The sequence below is a fragment of the Sapajus apella genome, unplaced genomic scaffold (genome assembly GCF_009761245.1).
Source record: "Sapajus apella isolate SASKATOON/1434 unplaced genomic scaffold, GSC_monkey_1.0 scaffold110, whole genome shotgun sequence".
Taxonomy (NCBI): Eukaryota; Metazoa; Chordata; class Mammalia; order Primates; family Cebidae; genus Sapajus; species Sapajus apella.
In genome coordinates this window covers 180,919-195,411 of record NW_022437050.1, presented here as the reverse complement: position 1 = coordinate 195,411, position 14,493 = coordinate 180,919, and the positions used below count along the sequence as shown (strand labels likewise).

The 14,493-nt window shown below is 46.7% G+C and overlaps 1 protein-coding gene across 1 annotated transcript in view; it reads left to right on the top strand.

The window, feature by feature from the left end:
• The window catches only part of ADRA1B (adrenoceptor alpha 1B), a 56,764-nt gene extending 42,954 nt beyond the window's left edge, over positions 1–13,810 (top strand). The window contains exon 2 of the mRNA XM_032259538.1: positions 12,685–13,810. Coding sequence (XP_032115429.1) covers positions 12,685–13,292 — 608 coding nt within the window. The 3' untranslated portion in view covers positions 13,293–13,810. The remainder of the gene's footprint in view (positions 1–12,684) is intronic.
• The last annotated feature ends 683 nt before the right edge of the window (positions 13,811–14,493 follow it).

Sequence of the window (14,493 nt, the reverse complement as noted above, 5' to 3'; positions counted from 1 at the left end):
TCGAGACCATCCTGGTCAACATGGTGAAACTGCGTCTCTACTAAAAATACGAAAATTACCTGGGCATGGTGGCACACGCCTGTAATCCCAGCTACTCAGGAGGCTGAGGCAGAATTGCTTAAACCCAGGAGGCAGAGGTTGCGGTGAGCCGAGATCGCGCCATTGCACTCCAACCTGGGTAACAAGAGCGAAACTCTGTCTCAAAAAAAAAAAAAGATAAAAATATTAATAGGTCAGGCGTGTAGGTCACCTGGATCTTAGCAGTCCTTCTTGGCCTGTTCATTCCTTCCTTCTGCTTTCACACTTCAGAGGAAAATGGTTATAAGAAGAAAGAATTTAAGCTAGGCAAAAAAGGGCATCTTGGAGAAAAAAGGGCATCTCAGACCAATGTGGACAGCATGAATGGAGGGAAAGGGTCCAGAAAAGTCAATGCTGTTGCAAAGAATCAGTCCATTGCAGACAAGTTGAACAGGTCTTACAGTCTAGCCTAAGCAGTCTGAACTTTATCCTATGCACTAGAGGAGCCACTGGAGGACTGGGGCCAAGGGAGTCAATCTCATAGTGAGGTGGCCCTCAGCCCAGCCTTTGCTCACCCATGAATCCCAAGATACGCACAATAATAGTTCTTAAAAATAAAATTGCAGCCGGGCGCGGTGGCTCAAGCCTGTAATCCCAGCACTTTGGGAGGCCGAGGCGGGTGGATCACGAAGTCAAGAGATCGAGACCATCCTGGTCAACATGGTGAAACCCCGTCTCTACTAAAAATACAAAAAATTAGCTGGGCATGGTGGCGTGTGCCTGTAATCCCAGCTACTCAGGAGGCTGAGGCAGGAGAATTGCCTGAACCCAGGAGGCGGAGGTTGCGGTGAGCCGAGATCATGCCATTGCACTCCAGCCTGGGTAACAAGAGTGAAACTCTGTCTCAAAAAAAATAAATAAATAAAATAAAATAAAATTGCAATGTGGGCTAAGGCAAAACTTCTCACCTCAGAAGCTTGTTAAAAAGTAGATTTTGATCTGGACATGGGGGCACCTGCCTGTAGTTCCAACTACTCAGGAGGCTGAAGCAGGAGGATTGCTTGAACCCAGCAATCAAGGCCAGCCTGGGCAGCATAGCAAGTTCAGAGCCAGCCTGGGCAATATAGCAAGACCCCAGCTCTTTTTTTTTAAAAAAAAAAAAAAAAAAAGCAGATTCTGATGCACTGGATCAGAGATTCTGCATTTCTAACCACCACTCAGGTGCTGCTTATCCATGAACCTCATTTTGCATAGCCGGAGGCTAACACATTTTGGTTTTTTTATTTTCATCACTATTATTCATGCAACACCTGTTGGCTGAGTGCCTGTCACACATCAGGCACTGTGCTAGGCAGGCCTTGAGGAAGAGAGAGGCATCAGACATGAACTCTCTTTTCTAGTTGTTCACAGTCTAACCAGAGGAGATGAGTGATAGACCTAAGCAATTGTAATCCAAGGTCAAAAGGGATAAATGCCACATTTTCGTTTCAGAAAAGGTGTTTTGACAATTCAGTGTTCCCAGTTAAGGGAGAAATTGCCTAGTGTTTACAGAAATGAATTAATGCTCCTCTTTCTTATTATTAAATGAGTAAAAACTTACGCTTCAAAATTGGATTTTAATTACAGTCCACCACATCCTAGGCATGTGACCTTGTTAGCCTCTTAAGCCTTAATTTCCTCATCTGCAAAATGAAATACATAGTAGCAGGGCTGTTGGAGAATTGCAAGAGAGAATGTTTGTAAATGTGGTACCTTAATAACTCGTTTGGGAATGGAGTTGCAAAACGTGGCTCTGGTGGTTATTACTGTTTTCAGCAATTGTTTTAAAACTTAACATGGCTCTATTGGCCCAAAAATATTGTATTCATCGGACAAGGTTATGATTTCATTCTAGGGTTAAGTGGAAAACAAAAATGGAAAAACCTTGAAGGGAATTTCCAAATCCAAGGAAACCTCTTTTACAAAGCTGGTGCTGAAACAATGAGCAACTCTTGTAAATCTTTCCAGTTTTTACTGGGCCAAATTGTTTCAGCTGAGGAGATGTGGTTTTGCTGACAGCGTAGCCAAATGCCCCTAATAAGAGCCACACTGAAAAGGAGTTCCACTCCATTTACAAGAGGATCAAAAGAGTTTCCCCACCAACTGACTCCCCTGAGGTCATTGGCTTGTTTGACGCTGTGAAATAAATCACATCAAATTTATAATCCCAGAGTTCCAGAATGTCAGGGCCCAGAGGGATGTTAGAAGCCACCCAGCCTGTGGCTGGCATTTTGTGGACCAGATAAATGATATTTCAGTCCCCATGCCACGCTGTAGTCTCCAAGCCCTCTCATTGCCTCATTTCTTCAGCTAGTATTGAGTGAAGGCCAATGGATTTAAGAATATGTAAAGACAGCACTTTGGGAGGCCGAGGCAGGTGGATCACTAGAGGTCAGGAGTTCAAGACCAGCCTGGCCAACATGATAAAACCCTGTCTCTACCAAAACATAAAAAACTAGCCCCAGCTACTTGAGAGGCTGAAGCAGGAGAATTGCTTAAACCTGGAAGGTAGAAGTTGCAGGGAGCCGAGATCATGCCATTGCGCTCCAGCCTGGGCAACAGAGTGAGACCCTGTCTCAAAAAAAAGAGTATGCAAAGAATGAAAAGTTCCCCCCACTTACGCCTCATAATAAGGAGATAGCAAAAGGGGGCCACGGGCACATCAGGAACTAATAAGGGAGCTGCCTGGGTTAATAGCAAAAGATTTCATTTAAAAAGTCTCTTACTCAGGGACCTCAGACTGATGCTGCCATCTGTCTGAGTGGTGCTGCCATCCATCTGATTTCATTTTAAACCTCACTTCCTCTCGCCCGTAAGATACCTTGCACTGGTGCTACCATCTACCCATTTCTTCATCTGCAAAATAAGGATAATCCCACCCTGCTCAGGGAGCTGTTGGGTGGGATTAAATGAAATAGGATCTAAGAAAGTTGGTGGCACATAAGGACCCAATACGCACAGCGGCTTTTGGCTTGTTTTTCAGCTTTTATTTTACCTTTTTTTTTTTTTTTTTTTTTTTTGAGACAAAGTCTCACTCTGTTCCCCAGGCTGGAATGCAATGGTGCAATCACAGATCACTTCAACCTACACCTCCTGGGCTTAAGTGGTCCTCCCACCTCAGCCTCCTGCATAGCTGGGACCACAGGTTTGGAACCACCACACCTGGTTTTTTTTTTTTTTAACCTTTTGGCTTGTTTTATTTTTAGCTTTTATTTCTTCTTTTTCTTTTTCTTTTCTTTTCTGTGTGTGTGTGTGTGTGTGTGTGTGTGTGTGTGTGTGTGTGAGACAAGGTCTATGTTGCCTGGGTTGGTCTCAAACTCCTGGGCTTGAGCGATTCTCCTGCTTCAGCCTTCCCAAGTCCTAGGATTACAGGAATGAGCCACTGCATTCCTATATTCCATTTAGCCACTGCTAAATGGCCTGTCTTTAGCTTTTAGATAATATTCACTGGATTTTCCCCAGTTACAGAAGGAATTTGTGTTCATGGAGAAAATTTTGGAAAACACCGAAAAGCACAGAGAAGGAAAATTCACCCGTAATTCCCCCACACTGAAAGATAAGCACTGTTGACATTCCAGTGCACACCCTCCCTCCCAGTCCCTTCTATAACGAGCCTTGAGCCTTGACAGTGAATAAACAAAAAAAATTAAATATATATATGTATGTATATATATCCACACGCGTAAGTATGTATATTTTGTTTTCCTGTGAGCTGCATTGTGATGATTAAGAGCCTCTGTTACAGCTGCCTGGATTTAAATTCTAACTCTATTACCCACTAGCTCTGTAGCCTCGGGGAACTTACCTGTCAAATTTCAGTTTCTGTTCCTGCTTGTATAAGAATCATGGCCCCCAGGCCTGTGATGCGGGTTGGACACAGTCATCAAGAATTGTTGTAAATGACAGTATGAACTGTGCCTTCTAGAACAGGGTCATGAGGGGCTGCCCTGGGAACAGTGGCGGCTGTTGAATGAGTAACTGGCCCAATAGCAGTTAAGCGCTTAGCCCATTACCTGGCACAGAGTCAGAGCTTGTTAAGTGGTAGCAACTATTCTACAGACATGCCCTGAGGTTGTGACGAGTGGAGGTTCACAGAGAGTTGAGACCTCCATGGTTCACTGTTTACTGTTCAGATTCGTTGAATGGCACCTTAAGAATGACTGGCTGGGGCCATGTCCAGCCAAGAAGTGTTTCTCCCTGTGTAGATACTGCTCACCATGAGCCTTTGATCTGGCACTTCTCAGTCCCTCTAAATCACCCTTGGGCACTTAAAGCCTAAGTGACATGGGGTGGGCTTGCGGCAACATCTGTTCCTCGATTTATCCGTCCTCCCCTCACCGCCCCACCCTGGGAAAAAAAAGAATAATAGAAATGCCTCCTACACGTGGTTTCCCAGGGCTGCATCTACACAGCAGGTGAAATTCACCATGGATTTGGGTGGTGTGCAAGATTGAAATGACAGCTAGAGAAAGCACAAGAAACTGGGAGTCACATATTCAGTCAGTCCATCACGGAGCAAATATCCATTCAGCACCTGCTGCGTGTGCCAGGGCATGGTCTCTCCAGTGACAGACTGGCTCCCTATTCACTTCTCTTTCAATCCTGTAGATTTCTCGAAGAGGAATGCCTCTCAGTTTAGAGCCAGAATGTCTTCAGCATCTCTCAAGCACTGCTAATCCCCCTTTTTGAGAAAGAAGGAGTAGGCCTCATTCACACCACAGTCTGGAGCTATCCAGAGGTGCAAACATTGTTTTGTTTTCATCTTATTTTCTCCACCATGAAATTTGTAGCAAATGATGCAAGTTTTAAAATAGTGATAGAAAGCTTCCTTTAAAAGAATTGAGATATCGAAAGCTAATTGATGCAAAGAAAAGCACTAAGTAGATGGTGGTCCAGATGGCAGAGTGATGAATGCTTAGGAAGCTTTAGACCTGATCCCTTTAAGACCATGATGACAGCTATGGACCCTCACCAAGGAAAATACAGGAACGTTGCCCACAATTTTAGCACGTTCAGGAACCATGTGGAGCCCATCATTCAGCTGGCACTGGAAAGAGCAGTAGGGAAAGTCTCAATGCCCAAACAGCACATAGTCTATCATCTTGGTAGCAGTGGTACTGGTGGTAACAGCAGCACTGGCAGTTGTAATAGTAGCAGTATTCAAGGCAGTCTTCACTGCTATACTTATTGAGTGCTTTCAATATGCCAGGTACTTACCAAGACTAAGCTCAACTCATCCGTAAAGAAAAGAATTATTACCCTCCCCATTTTCCAGGAAACCAAACCTAACGGAACTCGAATATCTTCTCCAAGGTCACGCAGCTGAGAACGCCAGGGCTAGGGTTTGAGCCATGATCTACATACCTATGATGTCTGAGCAGGTCCTTAACCACTAAACTTTACTGCCTCAATACATATTTGTTGAAGCAAATAAATGGCAACTTGGACAGGTCCTGGTGGTCACTCTGGCGTTCACCAGATGAGTGACCTTGAGTGAGTCACTCCTCTCACCTTCACTGACCCTCCATTAAGGAAGAAGCCTTCCTGGGCCTGGCAAGCCATGATTCCAAGAGGCAGAGCAAGGAGCATCGGGAACATTCCATGAGCAAGAGAAGCGGAGGCAGACTGAGGGCCGGGCTCAGGAACATGCACAGAGGGTTAGTGGCATTGTTAAGGAGTTCCAGCACAGAGCGTGCAGGCCTTCCAAGAACCCATACACCCCGTTGTATTTATTCTCCTCTCCCAGCAGCTTCACCCACCACGCTCTTCTCCAGTGACAGGTCTGTTTGTGTGCTCAGGGAAAAAGATCGCTGTCACACATCCTTTTACATGCCTAAAAGGCTCGGCAGCTTGTCACTTAACGACAGCTTCTTGGTTCTCACCAGGGCAGGCCAGTGCAGCAAACAGGACCCTCCAAATCCCAGCAGCTGCTGTGCTAGTGGAGGAAGAAGGAGAGAGGGGGCCGAAAAATTTGTGGACTCTGTGGCAGTCTGGCGGTCCAGCCCCTGACCCACACTGCCCCGCTGTGGTGAGAGTCTAGGGAAGCAGGCATGTCACAGCAGGGATGGGCAAGGCATCCATCTCCGACTTCATGAGGACTCTGAATTTTTTTTCTTTTTTTTGAGACAGCTCAGGCTGTAGAACAATGGCATGTTCTCAGCTCACTGCAACCTCTACCTCCTAGGTTCAAGCGAGCATTTTGGCTAATTTTTGTATTTTTAGTAAAGACAGGGTTTTACCATGTTGGCCAGGCTGGTCTTGAACTCCTGACCTCAGGTGATCCGCCCACCTTGGCCTCCCAAAGTGCTGGGATTCCAGGCATGAGCCACCATGCCCAGCCAGAACTCTGAATTTTAAGGCTGAAAAAGACCCAGCTCACACCACTCAATTAAAGATGGAAAACAGGCACAAAATTAGAAAGCATTTTAACCAAAATGATACGTGGAGTTAGTAAAATAGATCTCAGATATGTTCCCTAAAATTAGATTTCCAGCCCAATCAGGGATTTATAGGAACAGTAATTATTATTTAGTTAATTACTGTTCATGCAGAGCTGACTGGGTGACAGACACCTGGGATCCAGAGTGCTTATAAGGACTCTACATGTTTTTACCTTGCTCAATCCTCACAACAACTCAGAGAGGTCAGTGCTATCATTAGCCCATCTTACTGATGAGGAACTAAGGCTTAGGAACAGTATAAAACTGGCCCAAGGTCACATGGCTAAAGCCAGGATTCTATCCCAGGGAGCCCCATTCCAACAAAAAGGGGGACTCCCTGTCGGAAGTCACTGTAGACTCGCTCAGGGTGCCCTCCTTTGCAAGAGGACAAAGTAAAATGAAATGCAAATAGAATAAGAGGGCAAGATCAGTGTTCACCTACCAAACAAGTGAGGCTTAAAAAGGCTGAAAGAGCCCAGAGCTGGGGAGTTGTAGGGAAAATGTCAGACTCAGGCACAGTTGATAGGTGGGTAAGTCAGTACAACCAGTTCAGAATGCCATGTGGCTGTCAGTGCTTAAATGTGGAAATGACCTAGTGATTCCACATGTGGAATTTATTGTACAGAAACCCTCAAATGTGCAGGCAAAAAGTGAATGCATCTAGCTTTCCATCAATGCAGTCTGCAATAGCCAAAATTTGGAAATCACCTATAGAGAAGGCATTAAGTAAAGCTACCTTCTATCCGGACAGTAGGATGTAATGCAGCCCTTGTGGGGTAGGGAGAGAAGTGAAATAGCACCACATACCTTGACAGGGAAGTATCTTTTATATACTCTAAGCAAAGAGAGCAATTTGGGGAGAGGTATGTGTAGTAAAACAAAAAACCCTTTTTAAAATCTAGGGAGATTCAAAACAAAACTGTTAACTCTGATTCCTTCTGCTGAAATGAAGTATTTTTGCTCTATATTTAGCAGACTTTTTGTAATATGTAATTTTTAAATTCAGCATGTATTACTTTTGAAATTAAAAAATATATACAAATCTAGAGGGGAAAAGAAAAGAAGATACAGCTCCTTCCCAGAAGGAATTTACAATCTGGGTGATGAACTAAGGCTCAGCCAGTCCTGGGATGGCTTAACATGAAAAAGCAAATGATAAAATAATAAATACAATCTGCCTGTGTGACTTCTGTGGGGTGCAGAATAAAGAAGTCCATCTGAGTTGGGTGGGGCTAATCAGAGCTGAGTTCCTGGAGGAGAATGGACCAGGATGTAAAGTATATTTAGAAAATGATCACTATTTATTATTTTCAAGATGCCAGACCCTGTGTCAAGTATTTTACATGGATATTTTCATGTATTCACAGTAACTCTATGACACAGATATTGTCCCCATTTTATGGATGGGAAAATTGATGCTGAGATGGCTAATTAACTCTTCTAAGATAGAACAGCCAATACATCAAGAGGAGCTTCAATACGGGTTTGTGTCATCCTAAGTTCCGAGTTCCAGCCACTTGACCACACTGCCTAATCAGCCAAGGGCAAAGAATGGCCTTCTTCTCAGAGGAGTAAACAGTGTAACGAGCCCAAACCCAAAATGTGGCAGCAAATGCCCATGAGAAAAGTTGGCATCACCTCCTCACCTTTGGCTGGACACTTCTCAGGGCCATGGTTCTTGGAGGGTGCTTTGTAAGAAAACAAAGGCAAAAATCTAGCCCATCTTTGCCCTTGACAAGGCGCTTCCAGTGTGATGAACGTGAAGAACAACCAAAAAAGATACGCCACTTGTACACAGGGGAAGAGTGAAACTTACACCCCCTCCGCAATGCTACATTTGTTCTGTTGAATGGCCTCTTAGCTGCCATGGTACAACACCACACCTCAAACTCATCTCTGTATTCCCACGGCTTGTCCTCATGCCTACCACTTAGCAGGAGCTCAGTGTTTGTGGAACAGATGAATGAATGAATGAAATGAATGAATGTATAAAAATTTAAATAACTATGACTATCCTACACTGGTGTTCTGATCCAAAAGAAAATGAGACCAACAATAGTACCTTACTCAGTGGTACCTTCCAATTGTAATTATTCAATAACTGGTAGTGTGAAGAGCTAGCTCAGGACTTGCATTTAACACACAGTATAAATGGTGGCTATGATAGATGTTAGCTATTAGCATTTTTTTATATTTGTGTATCCTTTAAAAGAGCCAGTTTCTCAGGCTGCATCCCCATTTATCCATTTATTGCCTATTTCACAACCACCTTCACGCTGGCACCAAACGAAGTCACAAACTTGTCTGCAACAATCATGCTTTCCTGCTCTGTATCCTGCCCACCTGTGGCCACCGCTCCAGCCTCCATCCTAGGCCCTATGAGTCCCCATGCAAAGTAATGTGCTGCCTTCATACGCACTCATCCCTGGGTAATGCACAAGGCTTCCAGACTTTGCTTCCCTCACTCTACTTCTCCCCCAAATTTTCTTTTTTGTAGAAACGGGAGTCTCACTATGTTGCCCCGGCTGGTCTTGAACTCCTGGACTCAAGCTATCCTCCTGCCTTGGCCTCCCAAAGTGCTGGGATTACAGATGTGAACCTCTGTGTCTAGCCCTCCCCAAAATTTATTCTCCAGTTTCCGATTTTGTCAAGGTCAGTTTCCTATGTTCTTCAAGACTCAGTGATGGAAATAAGCCCATCCCTGTGGACAGGGACAACTTCCCCCATCAGGGAATACTTGATGTTCATATACCATAGTTGCATTTCAGCTGGGGCCTCTGTACACTGTCTTAATCCAAAAGAGTAGCTCCAATAGTGAGACCAAAACCTAATGGTATGAGTCTTGTCACAAATCAGACCACAAGATGGTGACCTCCGACTGGGTGCAGTGACTCACTCCTGTAATCTCAGCACTTTGGGAGGTCGAGGTGGGTGGATCACCTGAGGTCAGGAGTTCGAGACCAGCCTGGCCAACATGATGAAACCCCATCTCTTCTAAAAATATGAAAAAATTAGCTGGGTGTGGTGATTGGCACCTGTAGCCCCAGTTACTCGGGAGGCTGAGGCAGGAGAATCACCTGAACCCAGGAGGTGGAGGTTGCAGTGAGGTGAGATCGCACCATTGCACTCCACTCTGGGTGACAGAGTGAGACTCTCTCAAAAAAAAAAAAAAAAAAGATGGTGCCCTCCCTTGTCTCACCTAGACCAAACCTAGAAAGTAGCCCACTGCCACATTTCCCCCTACCTGAAGAAGTCAGTATTTATACTTAGCACTTATCTCCAGGTATGGATAACCTTTCTAAGGTGAACTCCTGGCTGACTTAGTCCTGCACCAGGAACCCAGACATTGCCCTCCAGCAGCCACCACTGAGTTACTGAGCAGAGAATTAGGAGTCAGGCTCCTGTATTTCTTCTCTGTAGCATTTCACCTTCTTGATTATTTGAGATTTGGAACAGGCCAAATCTCAAATAATCAAGAAGGTGAAATGCTACAGAGAAGAGATGCAAGAGCAATCCAAAATCACAGATAGGAATCCTTGTGGCATCTGTACCAACAACCTCAGGGACTTTCAGCTACTCTCTGGGTCTTGGTGTCTCCACCTGCAAAATGGTTGGACTTTGCAGGTTGGACTCTTCATTTAACAAATAGATTCAATGAAGACCCCATACAACAGGCCCTTGGGAAGCTCAGTCTGAGAAGACAGGAATACAAAAGTTAATATGCCACAAGCCAGGTGGTAGGGACAGAGATATGATTAGAAGATACACAATGTTCTAGAAAGTATTCCATTTTTTAAAATATTTAAGGCCAGGCTCGGTGGCTCACATCTATAATCCCAGCACTTTGGGAGGCCAAGGCGGGTGGATCAGGAGGTCAAGAGATCGAGACCATTCTGGTCAACATGGTGAAACCCCGTTTCTACTAAAAATACAAAAATTAGCTGGGCATGGTGGTGCGTGCCTGTCGTCCCAGCTACTCAGGAAGCTGAGGCAGGAGATTTGCTTGAACCCAGGAGGCAGAGGTTGCGGTGAGCCGAGATCGCGCCATTGCACTCCAGCCTGGGTAACAAGAGCGAAACTCTGTCTTAAAAAAAAAAAAAAAATTTTTATTTGTATATACAAGAGGAAAAATCTGACAGTATATACACCAAAATGTGGTATTTTGGCACTGTGGAGTTATATGTGCTTTTAAAATAGTTTTTATTTTTGCATTTTTCCATTTTCTCATCTTTATACAGAGTATTATTAATTGCATCTTTAAAAAAAAAAAACATTTTTATTCAAATAGAATTTAAATCCCAGATATATTACAAGCATGCTGTGTGACCTGGGGCAAATCATTTAACCTCTCCTGACTTATATTTAAAATGGAAATTGTTTTTAATTTAATATTGCCATAAAATGTTTTGGGATCTCCAATTCAGAGGGGTGAATTAATCATGTTTCTTATTCATAATGTCTCATCATCATGAGTCTATGCCAGGCCTCTCTCTTATTATATGGATTTATTTCCTTTTATTCCCATTCCCATTTCCCTCTGCCTCCACCCCTAGGCATTCTGTCTTTAGTATGTTTCTGTTAATTTGAAAGTGTTTTTGCAAAATGCATCTGGTTGTTTGGTGAGCTACTTAAACGGTATTGTGTCATAAATCTCATTCTGTTTCCTACTTTTTTCACAAAGAACCGTGTATTTCAGATCTTTCCATGTGGCCATGTGGACACGTCACCCTAGGCCTCTAAGTGCTGCATAATATCCGAGAATGCATCTACCCCATTCTACTTTTCCCAGGGAGGGACATTCCCAGGGAGGAATTTGTCTCCAAATTCCTGTCACTACAAACAATATTGCCATGAGCCCCCTTCATATATGAATTCTTATGGACTTGTGTGAAAATTCATTGAGATCGGTGACCTGGAGCGGAATGGCTGGGTCACAAGGTATGTGTATACTTAATTAGACCAAGTGCTACCAGAGTCTTCTCCAGTATGTGTATACAGCCTGTGCCCCCACCAGCCATGCACAAGGCTCCTCATGTCCCCACAAGGCTCCTCATGTCCCCACATGCCTGTGTGCACTTGGAACTATCCAGCTTCCTAATTTTTGCCAACCTATCACATATGTCCCTTTGTGGTTTTCATTGTCGTTGTTGTTTTTTAGAGACAGGGTCTTGCTCTGACACCCAGGTTGGAGTGCAGTGGCATGATCATAGCTCACTGCAACCTTGAACTCTTGGGCTCAAGGGATCCTCCTGCCTTAGATTCCCAAGTAGCTAGGACTACAGGCATTCACCAACACGCCTGGTTAATTCTTTATTTCTTTTGTAGAGACAAGGTCCCCCTATGCCGCCCAGGCTGGTCTCAAACCCTTGGGCTCAAGTGATCCTACTGCCTTGGATTACAGGCATGAGCTACTGCACTCAGTCTCTTTGCCGTTTTTATTTGACTGCCTATTTTGATTATTTTTGATATGTTCATTAGCCTTCGAGTTTCCTATTTTGTAAATTCCCTGCGCATTTCCATTGCCCACGTTTCTACTGGGAACACTTTTTCTTGCTGATTGTAAGAGTTCCTTGCATATTCTAAATATCAATCCCTTGACTGTTTTGGACATTGTAAATATCTTCTCAGATTCTTGCCTCATGATTCGTCCTTTTGAAGTATTGTTTTTCCTCACCCCTAGATCAAAAAGATAGTCCTTTATGTTGTCCTCTTTTACCTTTAAAACTTTACGTTTCACATTTAGGTCTTTAATACACCTTCTACTTTTCGCGGAAATAATTCAGCATCTACTTCCTTGAGTTTTATGCAGGATAAACTAACATAGGGAAAGCACCCATCACGGTGACTGACCCAAAAGAGATGTGCAATTGTGGGCGATGATTGTTAGCCCTTAGATTGAAGGTGGCAAGTGCTACCGAAGGAAATCATAGGAGCTTAGCTGCTGTTTAACTAGATCAAGAAAGGTTTCATGGACAAAGGCGAAGTTTTCGAGGCCGGCCCTAAAAATGAATGTAGGATTCATTCATTCTGAAATGGAAAGGGAAGTATTCCGGGCAGAGGAACTGGCTCTGGGAAAGGCAGAAACGCTGCAGGCTGACAAGGTTGAGGAGGAGCACATTGGGGTGAGAGCCTGACTACTCACAAATTGCTGTCTTTCTGCCCGTGCCCACCCCCCTCCCCACTGCAGGCTCCCTGTTCTCCACCCTGAAGCCCCCCGACGCCGTGTTCAAGGTGGTGTTCTGGCTGGGCTACTTCAACAGCTGCCTCAACCCCATCATCTACCCATGCTCCAGCAAGGAGTTCAAGCGCGCCTTCGTGCGCATCCTCGGGTGCCAGTGCCGCGGCCGCCGCCGCCGCCGCCGCCGCCGTCGCCTGGGCGGCTGCGCCTACACCTACCGGCCGTGGACGCGCGGCGGCTCGCTGGAGCGCTCGCAGTCGCGCAAGGACTCGCTGGACGACAGCGGCAGCTGCCTGAGCGGCAGCCAGCGGACCCTGCCCTCGGCCTCGCCGAGCCCGGGCTACCTGGGCCGCGGCGCGCCGCCGCCGGTCGAGCTGTACGCCTTCCCGGAGTGGAAGGCGCCCGGCGCCCTCCTGAGCCTGCCCGCGCCCGAGCCCCCCGGTCGCCGCGGCCGCCACGACTCGGGCCCGCTCTTCACCTTCAAGCTCCTGGCGGAGCCCGAGAGCCCCGGGACCGACGGCGGCGCCAGCAACGGGGGCTGCGAGCCCGCGGCCGACGTGGCCAACGGGCAGCCGGGCTTCAAAAGCAACATGCCCCTGGCGCCCGGGCAGTTTTAGGGTCCCGGTGCGCAGCTTCCTTTCCCTGGGGAGGAAATCATCGTGGGGGGGAGGGGAGGGCGGGCGGAGGGGGGAGGGGAGCGTCCGCGCCGGGTAGACGCGCGCCCCAAGGGAAACCGGGGGGAGGGCCGGGGAGAGGGGCAGCTGCTTTTCTGGCAGGGGCATGGGTGCCAGGTACCACGCAGAGAGCCGGGCCGAGCATGCTGAGAGCCTGGGGGACCCGACGCCGCCGGGATTTACCTCTCTCTCTCCCTCTGTGTATATATAAACGAGTCCCTCTCTACTTGTATTTAACCGTGGGTGCACGTGCGTGTGTCTGTGCGGTGTGCGTGTGTTCCGCATGTGTGTGCGCGTGGGGCCGCCCTGCGGGGGCGGAGCGAGCGTGCGCCCAGGAGGCAGCCGGGGGCGTTCTGTGTGTCGTGACTTCGTACCTCTCAAGCCCCTACTTGTACTTCACTGAAGGATGGCACTTTGGTGGGGTTGGAAACAAAGTCGGACATTAAAGGTCATTTCTCCTGTGCGGCTTTGCGTGGTTTGTGGACGAGCGGCAGGCAGAGCCTTGCGTTTCCTCTTGCTTCCGCTTCGGATTTGACCCAGTCCTGGGTCTTAGGCTCCTTCTTCGCTTTCCTTTTCCCTGCCCTCCAGCCCCCACCCCAGAAGAGCTGCTCTCACCATGTCCTGAGGACAATTAGCGCAGGCTCTCCTAAGTCCCATTTATGCCTTTGCGGTTACTGACCTCCGGGACTGCACCAATCTGGCCCTGTGGCTGAACGTTACCCCCTGGACTTGCCTAATAAATCCTACTTACCTGCTTTTGACCATTAGGAGCATGTGAATCCTCCTGCGGCTCCTTCCTGCTCTGACCAACACTGAGCAATGTCGAGCTTGGTCCTGATCCCTAGAGCCCCAATCCCAGGTGGGGTTCCCTGGTCAATCCCCTAAATGGGCCTGTTTCCTGAGAGGGGATGACCCCAGGCTGGGGTTCATAAGAGAGGAGCTGGTTCCCTTCCCTCCCGGGGCCGGTTCCCTTCCCTCCCGGGGCCAACACTCCACTGATTGTTTGCCTATGCCCACAGAACTTGAAAAGACATCCAAACTGCAGATGTTTCTGGATAAGGTGTGGATCCTTGCCACCCAGCAACACACAGGGGCACAAGAACCCTCCCACACTCTGCTAACTTGTGACCCTGCCTGGAAAAAA